The 25,587-nt window shown below is 43.8% G+C and overlaps 1 protein-coding gene across 1 annotated transcript; it reads left to right on the forward strand.

The window, feature by feature from the left end:
• Nucleotides 1-22,416: 22,416 nt before the first annotated feature.
• On the forward strand, nucleotides 22,417-24,933 carry LOC147965065 (uncharacterized). Its single transcript, XM_087530274.1, has 5 exons — nucleotides 22,417-22,891; nucleotides 22,997-23,105; nucleotides 23,197-23,280; nucleotides 23,388-23,476; nucleotides 24,566-24,933. Exons 1-5 carry the CDS (start codon nucleotides 22,426-22,428, stop codon nucleotides 24,931-24,933), a joined length of 1,116 nt encoding a protein of 371 aa, XP_087386400.1. The 5' UTR covers nucleotides 22,417-22,425.
• The last annotated feature ends 654 nt before the right edge of the window (nucleotides 24,934-25,587 follow it).

Genomic DNA, 25,587 nt, shown 5'->3' on the forward strand with positions numbered 1-25,587 from the left:
ACCGCTGTAGATGGCCATAATTGGATGTATCCACTTTGTTTTGGAATTTTTGATTCCGAAACAAACGAGAATTGGATTTGGTTTATGCAATTGCTTAGGCAAGCCATAGGATCACCAAGGGGTTTAGCCATAAGCACTGATGCCGGGCAGGCGGTGATGACAGGGGTAAAGGAAGTTTTCCCAGAAGTAGAATATAGGGAATGCATGTTTCACTTGGTGTCAAACTTCAAGAAAAAGTATCACGAAAAGGTATTTTGAAAGTGCGTTATATCGACTAGAGGGGGGTGAATAGGAGATTTTTATGAAATTCTTCACTGAGGAATTTTTCGGTGAGTAAATTCCTTAGCGAAGAACTACTAGCAGTGGAATAAGTACTCAAAGGTAAACATAACAGAATACAAGCATAGTCATCATGATGAAATGAAGACAGGCACAGAGTACAGGAAGCGTAATCACAGGATAACACAGGATGAAGACAAACAAACTGAAGAAATTGAACGGAGGAAATTGAGAAAGTCTTTAGTCAAAGTCTTCAAACACAGATATGAACAAACATACATCACAGTTATGAGGAAATGAAAGAGTTGAGGAAATAGAACCAGTAAGCTCGGTGAAGACAATGATTTGGTAGACCAGTTCCAACTGCTGTCTCAGTTGTACGTCTGGTTCGAGCGGCTGAGTATTTAAACTCGAGGACACACAGTCCTGGACACCCAGTCAAGGACACTTAGTCCAAGACACCCAGTCCTCACCGTATTCTCCTTGAACTAAGGTCACACAGACCTCGTCCAATCACTCGTGGTAAGTCTTTAGGCGACTTCCAAACCTTCACAAACTTGGTCACTCGGCGATCCACAATTCCTCTTGGATGCTCTAGACCATGACGCCTAACCGTCTGGAAGAAGCACAATCTTCAAATGTAACAAGCGTTGGATCCACTCAGGATCAATCTCTTCAGTGATGCTCAATCACTTGGGGTTTGCAGGTGTTTGGGTTTTTGGTTTTTGGTTTTTCCTCACTTGATGATTTTCGCTCAAAGTCCTCGGAGGATGGGTTGCTCTCAAATGACAAGTGTCAGTTTCTCTCGGAGCAGCCAACCAGCTAGTGGTTGTAGGGGGCAGCTATTTATAGCCTAGGGAGCAGCCCGACATGATAAGACATAAATGCCCTTCAATGATATGACCGTTAGGTGGATAGATATTTTGGGACAACTAGCGCATAGCACAGCAACGGTCGGAATTTTGAGTAGTAAAATCCTCAGGGCTATCATGTTCCTCAGTGTGTAGGCAATCCGCACTGGCGAATTCCTAACTCCTCAGTCAGGACAAATTCCTCAGAGACCAGAAGAACTTCGTCTCTGTTACTGAAGAAATTGACTGAACTGTATGAGATTTCCAATGGCTTCACTCGAAGGGATTGGTAGGTGTAGGATTTTGAGTTGAGCATCACATGGAAATTTTTCCTTAGTATTTCCTCGACCCCCTTTAACAGTATGGAGTTTCCTATGACTCAAGAAAGAGAAAAACAAAACTATGAACACGAAAGTATTCAAGCTTCATATTTCTCGCATGAATATCAAGTCTTCACGGACACACCAATTTCTTCACTTTCATAGTCTTCATGAAAGTCTTCAGAAATACCAAAATCTTTAGTCGAAGATATTCATTTTTAGGGGTCGACTTTTCCTATAAATATCAAACTGCTCATAGACTTATAGACCTGTGTACAGTCACACACGCATTAGTCCCTTAACCTATAAGTCTTCAATACACCAAAATCACTAAGGGGCACTAGATGCACTTACAATCTCCCCTTTTTTGGTGAATGATGACAATATAGGTTAAGTTTTCAACGGGGATAAACATATGAAGTGTAAATACTGATATTGAGGAATTTGATTGCAAGATATAGAATAACTCCCCCTGAAGATGTGCATAGTGAGGAATTTGCTTTTGAAGCAATGCACACTTGAAGAGTTGAATCATGGAGATCTCCCCCTATATCATGTAATTCATACACGCATTTAACATTCAATATGAAGAATTTGAAATGCATGATGAAATATGGTGCCTGATGAAATTCAGCATGCATGCAATAATATTAACAAGGAATAAGCATGCAGAATAGTGCATCAAGAGTATCAGAGCACAGTGCATCAAAAGTATCAGAGCACCATCGGGTTTAAGATTACAACTTGATCCAATAAAGTTTCAGAAGAACGAGAGTTGTAACTTAACAAAGAAACACCCATATAGTAGACCCGCTTGAAGACTAACTCATATTTCTCCCCCTTTGTCATCGAATGACCAAAAAGGATCGAAAATGAGGACTAACGCCCCTGAAGATAATCATGTTGATGAAGGAGCGCCAGCATTGTTGGGGTCGTTTGTTGATGTAGGGCCTGCCGAAGTGTCGTCCAAATCTTCATGTTCACCAGTGTCGCGTGATGAAGAATATGAGCTGGCCACCAGAGAAGGAACCTTGACCTTCTTGAATTTCTTCGGTGGAGGTGCAGACCAGTCAAAATCTTCATTAAGACCCATGTTCTTCAGATCTTCTTCACCATATAGATGTGATAGGATTGCCCAGGTGCGATCGAAGACTTGATGGAGGTAGTAGTGGTTTTTCTTCACTTCATTGTGTCTGGCAGTCATGTTGTGAAGAAGTGAACCAAACTAACGCTTAACCCATTTGTGATTTCGATCCACCTTCTGGTGAAGACTAAGCAGAAGTTCACGGTCATTCATCACGCGCGGAGCAGTGGCTTGAGGAGTGGACTTGGGTGCATTGGCAGAGTCATCATTGGTGGAATAAGATGCACCTTTGCGAAACTGACCATCCAATGGACGAATGCCTTCATCTATTATAGCTAGTGCCTTGCCCTTTCCATGAACTGAGGAATATGTCTACTTGAGGACTTCAATTGGGGGCAAGTAGCTGAGATGATTCTGGAAATCAGCTTTGTAGTTGAGTGAAGACCTTGTCCTGAGGAATCTCATGATCCAAGGTGCATAAGGCTTCAGCTCAAACGGAGACAGTGCAACATTGGCCATGGTCCTCATGAAGAAATTGTGATAATTGACAGGAATGCCATGAACGATGTTGAATACCAGATTCTTCATGATGCCAACAATTTCCTCATCAGATGAGTCGTGGCCTTTGATAGGACTGATTGTCCTTGTAAGAATACGATAGATAGTTCTGGGCACGTACAACAATTCCTTCACGAGGAATTTGGTTCTTGGTGCTTGACCTGGCATCAAAGGTTTCATCAGCACCTGCATGTAATGACGTGTGAGTTCAGGTTCACTGTAGATGCAGCAAGCTTCTTCAAGGGGAGGACTGAGTGATAGAGCACGAAACAATTCAGAGGCTGGTGTAGTGTAGTGAGTGTTTTCAGACATCCAGTCCAGCAACCATGAATTCACATCTTCAGCATCTCCGGTGATGTGCAACGTTGCATAGAATTGAAGAATCAGTTCTTCATTCCAATCGCAGATGTCAAAGCAAAAGTTGAGCAGCCCAGCATCATGAAGAACACTGAGGACTGGTGCGAAGCATGGCAGAGATTCCATATCCACGTGAGGAATATGCTCATGGTAGAAAATCTTCTCCTTGTTGAACAACACTGAGGAATAGAAATTGGCTTGACTAGTAGTCCAGAAACGCCTCTTCCTAATGCGAGCAGAGTCATATGGGTTGTAATCTTCAAAGAATACGTGCTCGCCGAAGAAATCATCAGCCTTGAACTTTTGCTTGCGTGAGAATGGATCCTTTGGCTTCGGCAGAGGAGTGTCTGTGAGTTGCATCACGGCCTCAGGAATCTCAATCGCAGGTTCTTCAGGCTGAGGAATTTCTGGTTCCTCCTCAGTGGCAGTCTGCGTAGTTGGTTGTTCAGCAGCAGCAGTTTCATCAGTGCTAGTGGCTGGAATTTCCTCATGGACAGATGCAGTGGGATGAGTTTCTTCAGAGCCCATGTGAACAGTTTGTGTGGGGGACTGAGGAATTTGCTGCAGAGGAGTGAACATTGGAGAGTTCTGATGCTGACTTTCCCAGAATTCATCACTGATTACGGGTGTGGAGCACCCAATGTCCACATCATCATCTTCCAGTTCTTCAACGCCAGCCTCTTCAGCTGTGAACTGAGGCATAGGCGAGGAGATGACAGGTGTTGAAGGGATATCATCCACTTTAATTTCTTCATCGATTGGTCCGGACGAAGCAGCAGAAGGAGTTTCGTCATCAGATCCGCTGGGGATCACATATTCTTCATCAAAGGGAATGACGTCCTTTGATGGCCTGGTTGAGATGGGAACAACATCAATTGGATTTGCAAATGAGCTTGTCATAGGCTTCATTTTCTTCAGAGCTGAAGAATCTGAAGCAGCTGATGCTTTCCTTTTCTTCACTGCAGCACGCTCTGCAGCCTTGGTCTTCCTCACATCCGATGCAGATGGAAGGATTGGAGTTGAAGTTGGTGCAAGAGCAGCTGAGGAATCTGGTTGATTTTCTTTAGGCACAACTGATGCAGTTGCCTTGAGTTCTTCAGTTTCTTCAGGCACACCACTAGTGGGTGCCCTGGCAATTTCTTCAGCGGCTGGAATGCAGTCATCAGCCCTGGAACTCACATTATCTTCAGCAGCCTGATTGTCATCAGTGGTGCTGGCATTTTCTTCAGTAGGCTGAGCAGATGCTTCAGCCTGAGGAATTTCCTGTTGCGTTGGGGCTGCAACATTGGAAGTGAAGTTATCCGCAAGTTTCACAAAACGAACCTTTGCTCCAAGCCAATCAGCGCGATATGCTTCAAAGTCATCACTGAGTTTCTTATTCTCAGTCTGAGTAGTGACAAGTTCTTTAGTTGACATAGAGACAACGTTTTTCTTCAGATGGCGCTCTTTATTGTACTGCGCTTTCTTGATCTTCCTGGCCTTCTCAAATTTCCACTTTTCTTCTTGAATGAAGTGGGTCAGCATGTGACTTTGGCCAGGAGTCAGCTTGAAGTCAGGCAAGGGAGTGTTGGGGTCCTTGTGCCAATCATCAATGTAGTCGAGGATCAGCTTGGGATCCAAAAGCAGTGGCACCTCTGATCCTTTGGCTCTAGCGGCCCTGACTTGCATGTCTCTGATGATTTCTGCAAGTTCATCATCATCAGCTTCGTCTTCATCAGACGGCACTTGGAAAGCAACTTGCTTCTTTGAGGACTTGGGCGTGGACCTCGTCCAGCAGTGGCCTTTGTCTTGAGCAGTGAGGGGCCAGTTGAGGAACTTGGTGCAGCTGAGGAACTAGCTGAGACACCTGAGGCAATGGAGATGCCGGCAGTCCTTTGGCACGAAGTGAGATGCACAGGTGCTGAGGATTTGGTCGGAACAGCTGAAGGCTTTGGCGGAGGAGCTGAGGACTTTGGAGGAATAGGAGCAGCATGAGGAATTGGCCGTGAGGGCTTTGATGATTCTGGCCGTGAGGGCATTGCTGAGGAAGCACTTGGCTTGCGCGCAGGCTTCTTTGACATAGCCTTCTTTGGCTTGACAGCAAGGACCTCAGCAGAGGTAGCAGCAGCAGCAGAGTCTTCATTAAATTTCCTCACTGCTTCTCTGGCTTGCTTAGCCAGCTTGTCTTGGCGCTTGGCCCATTCATCAGGAAAGTCCTCACCAGCTTGAGGCTAGTGGGATCTGCTATTTGTCCAGGTGCCAATGGAGCTCTTGGGCATGGAGGATTGAGTGCGAATTTCTTCATATACTTAGGAGTGACATATCTGTACTCCCTCCATTCTCTTGCCCATCTCCTCTCTATCTTCTGAATGCGCACTTTGTGCTCATTCTTGGTTTCCTCAGTAGGTGTGCAGTACCCAGCATATATGTCATCAGGGATTTCAAACGCTGTATTTACCTCAGGTCTCTTTCCTCCCTTCTATGGCCTTTTACCATCAGCCATTTTCTTCAGTTAAGGAATTTGAACAATTGAATTCTCTGAAGAAGTATGCAACTTTTCTTCGAGGAACGCTGCAAATGAGTTAAGTTGATGAGAACCTAGTGATTCAGCAGCTGACATGTGTACCTGTGAACAGAGTATAGTTGCAAGGAATTTCGAGAGGTCATATGCATTCTCAGAAGGTTTTTCAAAATGAACAGGTTTGAGGAATTGGACCAGATGAGTCTTGAAGATTTTCACTAAGCGTTCTTTGTCTTAGGTTCCAGAGTTGTATAGATCGAAGATCCACACAATTGAGGATTCTTGAAGAAAAATGATGCTTAGAGAAACGAATCAAGAACATATGACTTTGTGAGGTGTTCAGTGTGTGAAGATATGAAGAAAAATACTTTTGAAGATTTTGTAGATAATCATTCGAATCAACGAGGGCAGTAAAAGTAACTTTTTTTACCCTGGATGAAGAACACGACGAACTAGAGTGAGGAGATGTGAAGTTCGTCTGTGGAGATCTTCCACGCCCTAACTTGGCTGAGGAAGACGGCTACGGTGGCGGCGGAGTGAAGATGTCCGCGGTCGGCGCGAGGACGTCGGCGACGAGGTCGAGGCAGTGAAGCTCTTCCTCACCGGCGGCGATGAAGTAGCGGCGGCGCTAGGGTTTGAGAAGCTCGAGCTGGAGAGAGAGGTCGAGCGGAGTAAAAGAAGTGAGGAAGGGAAGGAGGGGTATTTATAGCCACGGTGAAAAACTGCTCGCTCGAAGAAATTGGATGAACATGCCCCTGACCCTTCTCATTCGCATGACATGTGTCACCCACGTAGTGAGAGGTGGAGATTTTGTTAGATCGTGGGTGAGTGGATAAGTGTATCATGGGATGCGGAACGGTTTGAGCGGCAAAACCTAAAATTTCGATAAGATAGGTTTTAAAGTTCCGTTAGAAATTTCTTCAGCTGACAAGGACACAGTGAAGATTTTGAACGAGTTTCAAATAGAACGCACATGAAAAATTTGTGAACAGATTGGGTTGAGTATAGCATAGAGGGGAAGGGTCCGATCACATTCACTTAGCAGAAAACCAACTTGAAGAAATAGCAATAAGTGAATGCTGTAGAGGACATAAACTCATATATATATAGCCAATGAAGAAAAACGACGGAACCAGTGAAGACTGTGCGAAGTTGAAGAATATGAATAATTTGAGGAATTTCAACTTTTGGTGGTGGCGTGACCCACCGTATAAGAATGATGATTTCAGTTACCGCGTACAATTATCGTAGGGTTCTGAGAATCAAATTCTTCATTAATTTCTTCACACTAAGAGTGTTATTCTTCATTGATTGAAGAAAAACGTTTCTTCATGTGTTGCACATCTAAGTCATCAATTTTGCATAAGTGTTAGGATGAGTGTCCTTTTCAAAGAACATTCGAAGACTCATCCGCAACTTGCTAAATCTCTTCTCATCCAAGGGCTTTGTGAAGATATCGGCTAGTTGTTCTTCAGTCTTCACATGCTCAATAGAAATGTTGCCCTTCAACACATGATCACGAAGAAAATGATGACGAATCTGAATGTGCTTTGTCTTCGAGTGCTGAACTGGGTTGTGAGCAATCTTGATGGCACTCTCATTGTCACAGAAGAGAGGTACATTCTTCATGTTGACGCCGTAGTCCTTGAGAGTTTGCTTCATCCATAGAAATTGGGCACAGCAAGAACCAGCGGTAATATACTCAGCTTCAGCAGTAGATAGTGATATGCAGTTCTGTTTCTTCGAGGACCAACAGACCAAAGATCATCCGAGGAAATGGCATGTACCAGATGTTGACTTGCGATCCACACGATCACCAGCATAGTCAGAGTCAGAATATCCAACAAGATCAAAAGCCAAGCCCTTGGGGTACCATAATCCAAGTGTTGGTGTGTGAGATAGATATCGAAGAATATGCTTCATAGCCTTATGGTGTGATTCCTTCGGTGCATCTTGAAATCGGGCAGACATGCAAACACTAAGCATTATATCTGGCCTAGATGCACATAAGTATAAAAAGGAACCTATCATGGAGCGGTATACCTTATGATCGAAGTCAATACCATTTTCATCAGTGCACAGATGGCCGTTTGTGGGCAAAGGAATTTTGACGCCTTTGCAATCTTGCATGCCGAATTTCCTCAGTACATCCTTGAGGTATTTCTCCTGAGATATGAATATGCGATTGTGTTGTTGATGAATTTGAAGACCTAAGAAGAATTTCAACTCTCCCATCCTAGACATTTGATATTCTTCACTCATCATATAGGCAAATTCATCACTATAACGTTGGTCAGTACAACCAAAGATAATATCATCAACATATACTTGCCACACAAACAATTCACCATCATAAGATTTAGTGAAAAGAGTAGGGTCGAGTGAACCGGGTTTGAAGCCTTTCTTCATGAAGAGTTCCTTCAAGGTATCATACCAAGCCCGTGGGGCCTGCTTGAGGCCATAGAGGGCCTTGTTGAGTCTGAAGACTTTGTCAGGATTCTTTGGATCTTCAAAACCTAGGGGTTGAGCAACATATACTTCTTCCTCAAGCTTACCATTGAGGAATGCACTTTTCACATCAATTTGATATAGAGTGATATCATGATGGTTAGCATAAGCAAGTAATATGCGAATAGCCTCAAGTCTAGCAACAGGTGCAAAAGTTTCATCGACATCAATTCCTTCTACCTGTGTGTAGCCTTGAGCTACAAGCCGTGCCTTATTCCTCACCACAAGGCCATTTTCATCTTGCTTGTTGCGGTAGATCCACTTTGTGCCGATGATATTGTGCTTGCGAGGATCTAGACGTTTGACCAGTTCCCAGACATTGTTGAGCTCAAACTGATGTAATTCTTCTTGCATGGCCTGAATCCACTCAGGCTCCAGAAATGCTTCATCTACCTTAGTGGGCTCTGTAATAGAGACAAAAGCATACTGCCCACAAAAGTTAGAAAAATGTGAAGCTTTTGAGCATGTGAGAGGACCTGGCGCTTTGATGTCATTGATGATCTTTTCAACTTCCACTTCTTTTGCAATGCGAGGATGAGCTGGTTGTCGTTGAAGAGTTTTATCAACGTTTTCTTCAGCGCCATTTTCTTCAGCATTTTCTTTAGGTGCATTAGCTCGACGTTCTTCATGTTCTGGAATGAATTCTTCAGCAGATTCTTCAGTAGGAATGACACCCTCAGTAGCCTTGAACTTGATAGTTTCCTCAGGTGCTGGTTCATCTATCACAGTAGGTAGGTGCTCTCTTTGCGAGCCATTAGTTTCATTGAATCGCACATCTACAGTTTCAACAACTTTGTGAAGAACGTTGTTGAAGACTCTGTACGTGTGCGAGTCCTTTCCGTAACCAAGCATAAAACCTTCATGTGCTTTCGGTGCAAATTTTGAGTTGTGATGAGGATCTCTAATCCAACATTTAGCACCGAAGACTTTCAAATAACTTACATTGGGTTTCTTATCAGTGAGGAGTTCATAGGCAGTCTTTTTGAAGAATTTGTGAAGATATACTCTGTTGATGATGTGGCACGCAGTATCAATTGCCTCAGTCTAGAAACGATCAAGCGTTTTGTATTCATCAAGCATAGTGCGAGCCATCTCAGCAAGAGTCCTGTTCTTGCGCTCCACGATGCCATTCTACTTAGGAGTGTAAGGAGCAGATAACACATGAGTGATACCAAGTTCATCAAGATAGTCATCGAGACCAGAATTCTTGAACTCAGTGCCATTATCACTTCTGATGTGCTTGATCTTCACACCAAAGTTGGTTGAAGCCCTCGAGGAAAATCGTTTGAAGACTTCCTGCACTTCATGTTTGTAAGTAACAAGGTGTACCCATGTGTAACGAGAATAATCATCAACAATAACGAAGCCATATTGAGATGCTTCATTTGAGATAGCAGTATAATGATTAGGACCAAAGAGATCCATGTGAAGTAATTCAAATGGGTGAGTGGTGGTCACGATAGTCTTTGCTGGATGCTTGGCCTTGGTCATCTTCCCAGCTTCACAGGCCCCGCATAGGTGATCCTTGAGGAATTTGACATTCTTGATGCCAATGACATGCTTCTTCTTCGCAAGCGTGTGCAAATTCCTCATGCCTGCATGACCAAATCGTCGATGCCAGAGCCAGCCTTCTAAAGCTTTTGCAAGTAAGCACACGGCTGGTTGTGGTCCTGTAGAGAAATCATCAATATGCAGGTCTCCTCTCCTAAAGCCTTCGAAGACTTTGGAATTGTCAGCTTCCATAACCACAACACAACGGTACTTGCCAAAGACAACAACCATATCAAGATCACAAAGCATTGAGACAGACATAAGGTTGTATCCTAAGGACTCAACAAGCATGACTTTGTCCATGTGTCGATCCTTTGTAATCGCAACCTTACCTAGACCCAATACCTGACTTTTGCCTTTGTCAGCAAAGATGATATGCTTCAGATGCGACGGAGATAATGGAGCATCCATCAATAGATTCTTGTCACCAGTCATGTGGTTTGTACATCCACTATCGAGGACCCACTCAGTGGCTTTGGGTTGATCATCCTGCAAATGAATTAGTGCAGCTTACAAACTCATATACTTCATCAGTGAAGAATATGACATCAATTCATCAGATCCATTTCATCAAGTAAAAGAACTGATAAAGCAATATGAGGACATAGGAAATGAAAGTTTGTTTCTTCATGATTAGCCTGCGTCCTATCAGGCATGCTCAGGTCTCCAGCAAATTCTTCAGACGATTACGTGCGTCCGGAGACCTGACCCTGCAGAAGAGATTAGTTCCTTTTCTTCACCACCCACATCTGAAGGGGTGGCAAAGAGTTCATCATTCTACGAGCTCCATACGAGAAGGATGGCATAGAAGCCAATCCATTTCGTTTCACATAAGATGGGTTAGAGTAAGCATATGAGTAAGCAGAGAAATTCTTCGAGGACTTATGGACATAATGATTTGAATAATAATGCACATATCCATAATCCTTAGATCTTCCCTGCGAAACAGACTGGTTAGCATGATGATGTTCATATGAGGACTCTGCTCCATATGAGGAATTTGGTCCATATGAAGAATTTGATCTGGGGTTCCTATTCTTCACAGGTGGCTTCATGATGACATTCACCTGAAGATTATCAAGACATCTTTTGGGAACCCAGATTTTCTGCATAGGGGAGCCGTTCCTGCAGTTAGTGCCAACATATCTAGCAAATACTTCACCATTCTGATTTTTGAATAGCTTATAGTTGGAGTCAATTGACTCATCATCAGAATGAGGAGATTCACATGCAAATCCAGATAAGTTAGATGGATCAAATGGAGGTCCCTTTGCCGCAACCCATGTAGTTTTGGGGTACTGCTCAGGCTTCCAATATGTACCATCAGCATTGAGTTTCCTCTCAAAGGTGATACCCTCTTTCCTAGGGTTCCTGTTGAGGATCTGCTTTTTAAGCACATCACAAAGAGCCTGATGCCCTTTGAGGCTTTTGTACATGCCTGTCGTGTACAATTCCTTCAGACCTGCATCGTCAGTGATACTAGCAATGTCCTCAGATGAGGAATTAGTGATAGTAGAGGCATGTGAAGAATTTGAAACATTAGTAGCATTTGAACATTCAGGTGAAGAATTAGCAGATTCACGTTCAATGCACTTCAAGCATGGAGGAACAAATTCTTCCTGAGATGCGCTGATTTGTTGAGCAAGTAATGAATCGCGCTCCTTCTAAAGATCTTCATAACTCAGTCTTAGCTTCTCAAGGTCTTGCTTTCTTTGAAGAAATTCATAAGAAAGCTTCTCATGATCCGATAAGAGAGTGTTATGATGACTTTGAAGTTTGTCAAGCTTGGACTAAAGTCTCTGAAGATTTTCAGTCAAAGTTTCAGTGCGATCCATTTCTTCACCCAACATATCATCACTTTTATTTAGCATGTTTTGAACCTTTTCTAAAGCCCTTTGTTGTTTTATAGCAATCTTAGCAAGTTTAGAATAGCTGGGCTTAAGGTTTTCATCAGATTCATTCTCACTTGATTCAGAGGAGGTATATTTGAGTACCTTGGCACCCTTTGCCATGAAGCAATAGGTGGGAGCGTAGTCATCATCGCCTTCATCGGCCTTGTTGGTGAGGTCATTTTCTTCAGTGTTGAAGATAGAATTGCTGACGAATGCAGTAGCGAGAGCTAGGCTCGCCACTCCGGATTCGGACTCCTCAGATGACTCCTCTTCCTCATTTTCTTCAGATTAAGCCTCAGAGTCCATTTCCTTGCCAATGAATGCCCTGGCCTTCTTGGAGATGCTCTTCTTGTGATATGAAGGCTTTGAGGATTTTGTGGATTTCTTCTTTTTCTTTGCATCATCAGAATTGTAATCCTTGTATATCTTCTTCTTTGATTCCTTTTCCCATTGAGGACAATCTTGAATGAAATGTCCAGGTTTCTTGCACTTGTGACAGAGCCTCTTCTTGTAGTCACTGGATGAGGAATCATTGCTCCTTGAGGATCTTCCAAGGCGACCACGTCTTGAGAACTTTTGGAACATCTTCACGAGCAGAGCCAGATCATGGCTCAGTTCTTCAGGATCACCAAGGCTGCTACCAGAGTCTTCATCTTCGGACTTAGATACTGCCTTGGCTTTCAGTGCATGTTTTCTGCCATAGCTTGAACCATAGAGATCTCTCTTTTCAGCAAGTTGGAACTCATGAGTATTTAGCATCTCGAGAATATCAGCGGGATCAAGTGACTTGTAATCAGCACGTTCTTGTATCATCAATGCCAGAATGTCAAATGAGGAATCAAGCGATCTCAGCAATTTCTTCACCACCTCATGGTCGGTGATGTCAGTGGCACCATGTGCTTGAAGCTCATTTGAGATGTCAGTGAGGCGATCGAAGGTTTGTTGAACATTTTCATTGTCGAGTCTTTTGAAGCGGTTGAAGAGATTGCGAAGAACATCAACTCGAGAGTCACGCTGAGTTGAGACTCCTTCATTCACTTTGGACAACCTGTCCCAGATAAGCTTCGCTGTTTCCAAAGCACTCACTCTGCCATACTATCCTTTGCTCAGATGGCCACATATGATATTCTTCGCTTGAGAGTCGAGTTGCTTGAATATCTTCACATCGGCAGCATTCAGAGAAGGTGTGACTGAGGGAACACCATTTTCCACAACATACGAGAGATCGTTATCAATTGCTTCAAGATGCATTCGCATCTTATTCTTCCAGTAGGGGTAGTCCGTCTCATCGAAGGTAGGACACCCAGCAAAGACCTTGATCATACCTGCGGTCGACATAACTAAAACTCTAGGAGGTTAAACCAAAATCACACAGAACAAGTGTAACGCCCCGAGACCGTTGCGCCACGTGTCGTCCAGTTATTATCTATTGTTGCCTTGTCATTTGCTTGCGTTTTGCATCTTGTCATGTCATCATACGCATTACATCATCATGTTTTCAAAACTTGCACTCGTCCGGGTTTCCCCAGTTTCGTCTGTTGTCCGTTCTGAGCCCAGACACACTTGCACGCGCCCGCAGCACGTCCGAAATATTATTTTCTAAGTGGCTGGAAAATGTTCTCGGAATGGGATGAGAGTTGACGTGTGGTCTTATTATAGTGTAGATTGACCGCCTGTCAAGTTTCATCGCATTCGGAGTTCATTTGATAACCCAACCGTTAAACTATAGCGGCATTATAGCCGGTCTTTTCGTCGGACGTTTTCGGTCTTCGGAAACAGTCGCCAGGTCTCTCTCTTCTCTTCTCTCAGCTCGAGACCATCTACACAGCCCACTACTCACCGCCAGGCCCTACGTAACCTCTCTCGTCAGCCCGCGACCCTCCTAGCGCGCGCCCGAAAGCTGTCCCGGACCCGACTCGGGCTGTCGCTGCCGTTGTGTCCGGATCATCCCCTAACATCTACAAAACGTCTCCGTTTCTTTTCTAGACTCCCCAACCTTTTATCTCGACCATCCGATCTAAATCGGAGGGTCCAAATAGCCCTTTATCTCATTGCTATATATAATGGGCAACCATAAAATCTAGGGAGATGTCCCATCCATCAAATCCTCCGCCACCGCCACTGTCTTTCTCCCACCTCGGGTTCCCCTTCGCACCAACCATACACCACTTCTTGATCCCCACCTTCTCCTCAATTTCAGTGCCACCCTACCAAATCACGGCCAATCATCGTCCCCAACCACCGAGCACCTCCCACCTCGAGCTCCTCCAAGATCACCACACCGCCGAAAGCCAGCACTCCACTCGGTCCACCAGCGCAACAGCGCACCTCACCCCCGCGCCATGGAGCTCCAAGTTCGTCGGCTCGCCTTTGCTTCGATCCGGCAGGGAACGGGTCCCCGGCGACCTCCCGTGACCGGATCCAGTGCCTCCACCCTCGCCAGCGAACGCGCCAACCGGCCCCCGCACCCGTGCTCTCGCAGCCCTCCTCGTCCAGGAGCTCCACAAGGGGAGGAGCAATAGCGCCTGAGCGCTCCTCCTCGCGATCCGCCGCCTCGGCGAACCACACCGCCGGTGACCACCTTCAGCAGGCCCCTCTGCCGCGCCCCTCCTCCTTTCTTCTTTCATCCCCTTCTCTGGCCCCTCAAACTTCCTCTGTTCGACTATCAGAGGACCCGCCATGGATGCAGGCTTCAAGCCACCACCGCTGTCGTCGACGCCAACCATGGGCGTGCCACGCGCTGGAGTGGAGCTTCGAAGGAGTCCATCGCCGCCAATCGCCTCGGATCCGGCCAGAACAAGATCGACCCCTTCCGTAGCTTCGCCCCCCTCGATCCCACTGCTGCCTGCTCTGTTTGATTGAGAAGCGCCATCGCCGGAGTCCCTCGTCGCCGGGAACCGCCTCCCCGACCCTCGGGCTGCACGGATCCGCAGCGTCCACAGTCGGCCTCCTCTCCAGCTTCGCGCCAAGTCTAATGTTGCCGGAGACGTTCCCGCTGCCGTTCGCCTGAACCTGTTGCTGTCATTGCTCTGCCTGCAGTAACGAGCAGGAGCTCGTTCGCCTGCCTCACCTCACTTTGACCATGCTTGGCCCAGCGCGCCTCTAGATCAGGCCAAGGCCCCGCTCCTCTGCTTCGCTCGCAGCCCAGATGCCCAGTGCCTCCTCAAGCCCAATGTGAGCAGCCCAGTCCGCCCAGATTCAGCCCGTTGACGTTTTTTTCAGGATCTGTGAATTTGTCTATTTTTTTCCAAAGAAAACAAATTTACAAAAAACCCCTTGCACAACATGCATATAATAACTCACAATTCGTGCATCGGATTAAAATGAATTATATATGAAATATGCTTAGTTTTTCATCTAGTTTCATAATATGTCATTTTCATCCATGTTTAGAATGTTTAAAATGTTCTTTGCATATAATTTGCCCCTATGCCATGTTAAAATGCTTTAATTCATAAATAAATAACGGTAACTCGGATTTTAATAAAATTTATATGTAAATGAGGTAGAATTTTGCCTAGTTTAACATGGTGGCATCATCTTGCATGTTCAATAACCATAAAATGTGGTTTAGGGAAGAACAGTACCAAACCTTAAAACATGCACATGAGGAGTTTCCGGACTTGTTGTTTGTTGTTCCGGCTTCATTTTAATCTTGCCTAGATAGGTAGTTTTCATTTGCTTCACCCTCTTGCCATGTTTAACAATATTTAATATTGTTGGGTACATAAACGAGATCGAACTAAATAACTTGAATGTGGTGTTTCGTCGATATGAAACGGAGTTGCATATTGACCACCACTTAATTTGTAGAATTGCTTGTGCTCGTTGCCATGCCATGCTTCATTAAAGCGGACATGCACCATACTTGTTGTGCATCATGCCATGTCCGTGTGAGGTTTGTTTACTATGTTGTGTGCTTCTTTCCGGTGTTGCTTCTTCGGGTTGGTTCCGGTAACGTTGCATTTGTGAGTACCCGTTCGACTACGTCCGTTTGTCTTCTTCATGGACTCGTTTCTTCTTCCTTGCGGTATTTCAGGCAAGATGACCATACCCTCGAAATCACTTCTATCTTTTTCTTGCTAGATGCTCGCTCTTTTGCTATGCCTATGCTGCGATACCTACCACTTGCTTATCATGCCTCCCATATTGTTAAGCCAAGCCTCTAACCCACCTTGTCCTAGCAAACCGTTGTTTGGCTATGTTACCGCTTTGCTCAGCCCCTCTTATAGCGTTGTTAGTTGCAGGTGAGGATGAAGTTTGTACCTTGTTGGTACATGGTTATGTTGTTCCTTGTTGGAACATGTTTACTTGTTGGGATATCACAATATATCTTATTTAATTAATGAATCTATATACTTGGTAAAGGGTGGAAGGCTCGGCCTTTTTCCTAGTGTTTTGTTCCACTCTTGCCGCCCTAGTTTCCGTCATATCGGTGTTATGTTCCCGGATTTTGCATTCCTTACGCGGCTGGGTAATAATGGGAACCCCTTGACAGTTCGCCTTGAATAAAACTCTTCCAGCAATGCCCAACTTTGGTTTTACCATTCGCCTCCTAGCCTCTTTTTCCCTTGGGTTCCGCGAACTCAAGGGTCATCTTTATTTAAACCCCCGGGCCAGCGCTCCTCTGAGTGTTGGTCCAACCTGTCAGCTGCCGGTGGCCACCAGGGGCAACTCTGGGCTGGCCTACCCGTACCTTGGACAATCTGAGTGTGCCCTGAGAACGAGATATGTGCAGCTCCTATCGGGATTTGTCAGCACATTCAGGCGGTGTTGTTGGATTTGTTTTACCATTGTCGAAGTTGTCTTGTAGAACCAGGATACCGAGTCTGATCAGAATGTCTCGAGAGAAGGTTTATCCTTCATTGACCGTGAGAGCTTGTGATGGGCTAAGTTGGGACTCCCCTGCAGGGATTTGAACTTTCGAAAGCCATGCCCGCGATTATGGGCAGATGGGAATTTGTTAATGTTCGGTTGTAGAAATCCTGAAGTTGATCTTAATTAAAATACATCAACCGCGTGTGTAACCATGATGGTCTCTTTCTGGCGGAGTCCGGGAAGTGGACACGGTGTTGGAGTTATGCTTGACGTAGGTTGTTCTAGGATCACTTCTTGATCATAGTTTCTCGATCGTGCTTTGCCTTCTCTTCTCGCTCTCTTTTGTGAATAGGTTAGCCACCATATATGCTAGTCGCTTGCTGCAACTCCACCTCATACCTTTTACCCTTCCTATAAGCTTAAATAGTCTTGATCGCGAGGGTGTGAGATTGCTGAGTCCCCGTGACTCACAGATACTTCCAAAACCAGCTTGCAGGTGCCGATGATGCCATTCCAGGTGACGCAACCAAGCTCAGGAGGAGCTCGATGAAGATCTTGTCCTTTATGTTGTTTCATTCTAGTTGATCAGTACTGGAGCCCAGTTGGGGTCGATCGGGGACCTTGTCGCATTTGGGGTTCTTCTTTTATTTTGGCTCCATAGTCGGGCCTTGATTGTAACTGGTTGATGTAATGCTTTATTCGAGTAATTGTGTGAAGTGGCGATTGTAAGCCAACTATGTATCTCTTTCCCTTATGTATTACATGGGTCGTGTGAAGATTACCTCACTTGCGACATTACTTTCAATGCGATTATGCCTCTAAGTCGTGCTTCGGCATGTAGGAGATATAGCCGCATCGAGGGCGTTACAAGTTGGTAATCAGATCCTTCCCCGACCTTAGGAGCCCCCCTGCTTGATCGAATTAGCTGACGTCGTTGAGTCTAGAAAAATGTTTTGAGTCATTTAGGAATTATGTATCAGAGAGTTTAGGAATTCTTTTTACTCCCCAGTCCCTTCATCGCTCTGGTAAGGCATCCTGACGTAGAGTTTTGACTCTTCTCTTCTCAAATTTCACTAAAAAAATTTAGGACCATGCAGGTATCTTGGAATCGTTCCGATCGATTTGTGACGAGAACATTGTTCTTGGTGCCTCCTGTCATTTTGGGGTTGTGGCAGTGTCCCGGGGAGTTGAGCTCCGAGGTGTTGTCGTCACAATTTTATCGTTGCAGTTCTGGAATACCTCAGTTTAGTTTCGCCGACATCGAAAATCTCTTTTATGCAGTTGTTGGTGAGATAACCTCGACGCCACCCAGTATTGGGGTGGGAGTTCGGGAGTATTGCCATAACTCGTATAACGGATGCTTTTCGAAGGTTGAGGTAGACAATTTCCGAAGGTTTCTTGGTTATGTGTTGAAGGATGGATACAGCTAGATGTAGGATTTTTTAGTTTTGGGTGAGATATTATGCTTCCCCTGTATCCCCAACACCTAATTGCATAACCGGAAAATTTCGGGAGATTATAAGTGGCAAATCAAGTAGCTCTTAGGATATCTTTCCGACAGATGTATGATATGAAATTTTGGGTTCGACGTCTAGTGGTCCGCCTATCCACGGTTGGTTTTACAGTGGTCTCGTTGTGTCTTAAAGAGTCCTTGGCTATGCCGACTCGGGGACGCTTCGTATGTCATGTGCACTGCCTTGTACATGATGGTGCTGTACGATCGAGCCCGTGTAGGTCCCACCACGAAAACTTCGGACGAAATCTCTATCATATGTTTGTTCCGGCTTATTCTGCAAGCCAATCCTTTGTTTTGTTTTGAGTTGTGGTATTCGAGTTGCTTCGAAGTCAAATGTTGATTCCATACCTTTTATAAGTGGTGTTCTCGTATTCCTATGGGAGTACTAATCCTTCATGATAGTCGACATTGTCATGACAATCCTTTTCAACCGGTGTGTTTCTCTTCAAGCGGATCCGTTCATTTTCAATATCCGCAAGATTCAATCTCAGCTTTCTCAACGGTGTTCGTTTCATCCATCCCAAGTTGCCTTTGTTTTTCCTGCCCTCCCTCCCTTGTTTTCTTCGAGGACTCAGAATTCTTAATCAAGTATCCTTTTATTCATATGAAGTCTCTCCATTCTTATCCGGTGATTCTCAGGAAGATGCTAACGGAGCTTCTAGTTCATCATTCTTCGTTCTCTTTTATCCGATGAATTCAATTCAACCTTTGCCAATTATATCCTTTCCTCGTTGCAAATACCTTCTCATGTCGGTGCACCTCATATTCAGTAATATGTCGCTATTCAATTGTTCCGGAGTGCTTAAGATATCTCGAAGATTCATGTTTCCACTCTGCATTCGTTCAAGATCTCTCGAGGATGTTCTCTCATTCAAGCCTTTTAATTCAATCGGTGAAATCTCTCTTTTTAATCATTCCAACGGTGTTTTCTCTTGAGTGGGCCCCAACCCACAGGTTTTTTCCCCAGGATCTTACCTAACTCTTATTATTTTTCCGCAGCTTCTCAAATTCTTTTCTAAAGATTGACGTAAGAATGATTTTCATCAGTCAGATGTGTTTCTCCAAGATCTCTCAATTTTCCTTTCATCGTTGTCTCAACCTCTTCGCTTTTGATTCTTTCGGAGTGTCTAAACAATTCACGGTGGTGTTTCTCATTGTCACTCTCAACATTTGAAGACCGAAGAAGAGCTTTACCTCCATATCTTATCCGTTCTCTCAGAGATTCGTGGTTCTAGTTCGAGGACATCCTCTCATAATTGTTTGATTGTGGGAATTCTTTTCACCTATCCGGAGCAAATTCAAGAGTCTTCTCAGTTTGATCATCCGGAGCCCATGATCTAAGATTTATTCATTCTCAGCTTTCAGCTGTGGTTCTCCAAATCTTACCGGTGCATCATTCAAGTATTCTCTTATCAGCTCATGATCTCTTTGTTCTCATGTATCTAAATTCTCTCAAGCATCTTCGTTCATTTGCTTAATTCTTCCCGGTGTTTCTTTATCTTCCCTTCGGTCATTTCCAATTCTTACGGTGGCTATTCAGGATTTTTCTTCCTTGCTATAACATCTAGTTATTCGTTGCCAATCCTAACGGTGGTTCGTGCAAGAGTTCTCGTCATTCGTTATCGTATATATTCATTTGTTCTTCCTAATCCTACTGGTAACTTGTTGAAGACATTCTCAAGTTATGCTATATCTATCTTAATCCTTTTTACGGGGATAAGTAGTGTGCCAAATCCATTGTTTATCATCAATTTAATTGATGAAGGACAATCATAATGTAATTCTTATTCTTGTTTCATCCTAATGATTAATTCTTTATTCCGGAGGTCCTTCAAATTCTCGGTTTCATTTGTTTCATCTTCTCTTTTTCCCGGAGTTCCATCCTCTTTCAATTATATTATCACGGAGATCTCTATCTAAATCATTGCGAGGCTTCAATCTTATTCTTTTCATCATTCAATTATTTTGGATCATTCTTTTATTACCGGAGTTCTTCATGAAGGTTCTACATGATGGATTCATCAAGGATTTAATTCCTTCTCGAAGTGTTCATCGACATTCTTTGCTAAGAAGCTCAAGTTTTTCTTCATCTTGCTATCCGGAGTGCAATTCTTTCTTCCGAATCATTGGAGTTGGTTTTATGTCATTCTTGATAATTTGAGTTCATGTTTCATGATTCACATGTTATTAAGAATGAGGTATTTTAAATCCATCAATCTCGTCATTGGAGTTACCTTGGGTTATATTTCACCTAAAGCTTTCCCTAAGGATTGTTGCTATCTATGGTGCTTATAAATGATCCAATTTCTTCATTTATCCTTTCCGGTGCGACATACTTTCTCGTCAATTTGTTCATATCAATCCAATTCTTTTCCCGTGAGTGGCAGGTTGTCACCTCATAAGTTGAGGTGTATTCCATAAGACCATATCAAGCTTATCCTTTTCATTGTTGGTTTTCCAACAATTCTGTTCAACCCTTCTTTTAAGGATGCTTTTTAAAATTCTATTGTGGTAGAAGATGTCTTTTTCCTCTCAGTTCTTTCCTTTCCAAGAGCCAACTTCTATTCTTTCTCCCAGAGGTCTAGTGATGTTGCTCTTTTCACTCCTCATCTCGGTTTGTCAAGATCATGTTCAATTTCTTCCATTTACAGTCAAAGTGCTGTCCAAATTATATCAGTCTTTCTCCTTCTCTATCTTGTTTAACCAGAGTGTTGTGCCCCTTTGCTCAAATCCTTTTCATCCTATCAAGTCTTGTATCTCTTTTCAACCAGAGTGCTATAAGAAATTGTTCTTCCTTGTTCCACTTGTAACGCCCTCGATGCGGCTATATCTCCTACGTGTCGCAGCACGACTTAGAGGCATAACCGCATTGAAAGCAATGTCGCAAGTGAGGTAATCTTCACACGACCCATGTAATACATAAGGGAAAGAGATACATAGTTCGCTTACAATCGCCACTTCACACAATTACTTGAATAAAGCATTACATCAACCAGTTACAATCAAGGCCCGACTATGGAGCCAAAATAAAAGAAGAACCCCAAATGCGACAAGGTCCCCGATCGACCCCAACTGGGCTCCACTACTAATCAACTAGAATGAAACAACATAAAGGACAAGATCTTCATCGAGCTCCTCCTGAGCTTGGTTGCGTCACCTGGAATGGCATCATCGGCACCTGCAAGCTGGTTTTGGAAGTATCTATGAGTCACGGGGACTCAGCAATCTCACACCCTCGTGATCAAGACTATTTAAGCTTATAGGAAGGGTAAAAGGTATGAGGTGGAGTTGCAGCAAGCGACTAGCATATATGGTGGCTAACCTATTCGCAAAAGAGAACGAGAAGAGAAGGCAAAGCACGATTGAGAAACTATGATCAAGAAGTTATCCTAGAACAACCTACGTCAAGCATAACTCCAACACCGTGTCCACTTCCCGGACTCCGCCGGAAAGAGACCATCACGGTTACACACGCGGTTGATGTATTTTAATTAAGATCAACTTTAGGTTTTCTACAACCGGACATTAACAAACTCCCATCTGCCCATAACCGCGGGCACGGCTTTTGAAAGTTCAAATCCCTGTAGGGGAGTCCCAACTTAGCCCATCACAAGCTCTCACAGTCAACGAAGGATAAACCTTCTCCCGAGACATTCCGATCAGACTTGGTATCCCGGTTCTACAAGACAACTTCGACAATGGTAAAAAAAATCCAGCAACACCGCCCGAATGTGCCGACAAATCCCGATAGGAGCTGCACATATCTTGTTCTCAGGGCACACTCATATTGTCCAAGGTATGGGTAGGACAGCCCAGAGTTTCCCCTGGTGGCCACCGGCAGCGGATAGGTTGGACCAACACTCAGAGGAGCACTGGCCCGGGGGTTTAAATAAAGATGACCCTTGAGTCACGCGCTGAATCCGCGATCTTAGGAAGTGGCACACTAGGTTGTCGACTAGGAGTCAGTTCTCAACCATTTGTAAGGTGGACTATGTAACCAACAACCTCGCAGAGTGCTTCAATAATTGGATTAAGCACCACAAGTCTTTGAACTTGGACGACTTAATGGACAAGCTTAGGTAGATGATTATGATCCTGTGGAATCGCCGGAGAAAAGTAGCAAAGAAGTTAGTTGGCTTAATTTTGCCCCATATAATTAAGAAGTTGAATGCAAAGAGTAGAGAGTTAAACATGGAGGTGGTAGAAAGCTCGGAAGAAGTTGCTAAAGTAACTCAATTCGGAGGCAGTGGGTTTAGGTTTGTCATCAACTTGCATGACAACACATGTTCTTGTAGACAATGGCAAGTTTCTGGCCTTCCTTGCAAACATGCTCTAGCATTCGTCACATCACTTGTCAATGCACATATAGAGAATTATGTGGACTCATATTACTCCATTGACAAGTTTAGAGCAACTTATGGCCAACTAATCCCTGCTATGTGTGACAAGACCCAGTGGCCTAAATCTAACCATGGATTCTTCATGCATCCACCCTTGCTAAAAGCAGTAGCTGGTTGGCCCCAAACAGAGAGGCATAAGGGTTATAGTGAGAAAAAGAGGAAAAGTGGCCAGCACTTATGCCCTATTTGTAAGGAATACGGGCACCATTGGCACAAGTGCAAGAAGGGGAACAAAGATGACATTGCTGCTTTGATGGAGTTGAGTTATCAACTATGCATTCTACTTTCTTATTGCATTTTAACTACTCTCTTACATTACTGTTTTGTAATCAACTATGCATGTGAACTACTTTCTTGTTGCTCATGTAGAGAACCACCAAAGAAGAGGAGGAAGACTACCAAATCAGCCCAGTCATCCATTGTGCCAAGAGGTGATGAAGCACCAGCAACCGCTATGTCTTTTCCACCAAGGTTAGCAAATCTGAATTTAATTTGTGCCAAATGAAAACTGAGTTTGATTAGTGACAAATGAAAACTGAGTGTGCATTCATCTAATCCATAGCCAAAGCTTAGAAATTACAACCAAGAAGAAAGGAAAACACAGCCAAACATTGGAGACTACAAACAAGAAAAATGGAAAAAGGGTGTAAAAGGTGATCTTTTGCTAATTCTGAATTTTAATGTCACATATTATGCATAGTTCATATTGTTATTTGATCTAAAATTACTGCTGCCATACATGTACAAGTGCAGATCAGGGAAGGGGAAGAAGATGGAGCTTGCTATAAAGGATGAAATTTGTCCTATGGTGCCATTTGACAGCCCCGCAATGAGCACAAGAAGTAAAAAAACTAACCCAGCCAGCCCCGCAATGAGCACAAGAAGCAAACGAAGACTTAGCTTGTGAACCAAATTTAATTTCTTTTAGTTAGAGATTTAGAGTCACTTTTGTTGCTTCTCATGTCATGTTGTGTGGACTTGGACTCATGTATGTGAACCTTAGGTCACTTTTGTGTAGTCCATATCATGTATGTATGGACTTGGACTATGTACGCAAACCTGGACATGATGACAATCCTTTTGTGTTGCTCATATGATGTAGAGTATGATGTATGTGTGGGATTGGACTCATATATGTGATCATGTATATGTTGGAAGTGATATATGTGTACTTGGATGGGGGCATGTATGTTTATGTGCAAATCTGAATACTATTTGTTGAAATATATGTATATGTGAATTGTGTGATCTGGATGTGCATCAAATTATAGGGGAGGTTCTGCCCAGATTTTGAACTAAATTGTGAAAAAGTTGTTGCTTTTACTATGGGAAGAATTTTGGTCACAAGATCATCAGGGGTAAAATGGACTTCTCATGTGTCATTTCACACCGTTAGAGGTCAAAATGGATGGAAATGTTAAAAAGGGAACAAATTTTAGCATTGGTGTTACATAAGGAAGAAAAAGTTTTGCAGTGTCAAATAAGGCAAAAAAAATTAAGCTAGTGTTAGATAAGGAATTCTCTCTAGGATTTGAGAACATCAAATACTTATATGCGCATGATGTTTTATTTGCCATTCCTATGAAAAATGTCTAATGCATAAAACTTGGGAGCGATATTATATCAAGGATAATTATCTAATGCGAGCTAACAAGCTTTGCATCCCCGAGTCTTCTTTTCGGTCGTTGCTTTTGCAAGAAGCTCACGATGGAGGATTTATGGGACACTTCGGACGTGACAAGACATCGCTACACTCTCCAAGAACTACTTTTCGCCCAAGATCTTTCGCGATGTCTCATGCTACATGAGCTAATGCTCCACATGTGACAAAGCTAAGTATACTGCTCAATCACATGGTCTCTATATGCCACTTCCTATTCCATATCACCCATGGGAATATATTAGTATGAATTTTGTGCTTGGTTTGACAGGAACTCAAAATGGCAAAGAGTTGATATTTGTTGTTGTGGGTCGTTTCTCTAAGATGGAACATTTCATCCCATGCAAAAAGATAGACGATCCTTCACATGTTGCCAATCTGTTTTGTAGGGAAATATTGGGATCACATGGAGTGCCCAAGACAATTGTGTTAGACTACGACGTCAAGATCCTAAGCTACTTTCGGATGACCCTATGCAACATGCTCGGAATCAAGCTACTCTTCTCATCGACATACTATCCGCAAACTGACAGCCAAACGGAGGTCACCAACCAGATGATATCTACTCTCCTCCATGCATTTATCAAGAGTAACATCAAGGAGTGGGAGGAAAGCTTGCCCATCATTGGGTACGCCTAAAATTGCGCAAGACACTCTACTACCAGCAAGCCCCCCTTCGAGGTCGTCTATGGATTCAACCATTTTCTCCCCATTGGACATTCCACTGCTAGCACTACACGAATGCATCAACATGGACGCAAGTGCACGTGCAAGCTATCTCAAGAAGGTGCATGAAGATACACGTCAAGCCATAGAGAGCCAAGTACAAGGACTCGCGACCAAGGTCAACATCAATAAGAACCCCATGGTATTCAACACCGAAGATCTTATCTGGCTACAACTTTGCAAGGAACGCTTCCCCAACAAGCGCGAATCCAAACTACTACCCCGAGCCGACGGACCCTTCAAGGTGCTTGCAAGCTACAACAACAATGCATACAATGTTGACATCCCACGCGACAAGTACAACATGAGAAACATCTTAAATGTCAAGAATCTATATCCCTTCCATGGTGATGAGGTTTTTGATTCGAGGTCAGATCTTTCCCAAGGGGGTGGGGCGATCCTCAGGATCGTCCTACGGTCATCCCCATGGACCTACCTCCATCTCCCCAAGAACCAAGTGGACCGATGACATGAGCATGTGCAAGACATCTTGAGATTGAGGTGGCATCTCATCATAGAGATTTTCCATATGACCCACATGAGACATGGACACTATCTCAATCTGGA

This window comes from Triticum urartu, chromosome 6A (genome assembly GCF_056163025.1).
Source record: "Triticum urartu cultivar PI428250 chromosome 6A, HENAU_Tu73, whole genome shotgun sequence".
NCBI classification, from domain to species: domain Eukaryota; kingdom Viridiplantae; phylum Streptophyta; class Magnoliopsida; order Poales; family Poaceae; genus Triticum; species Triticum urartu.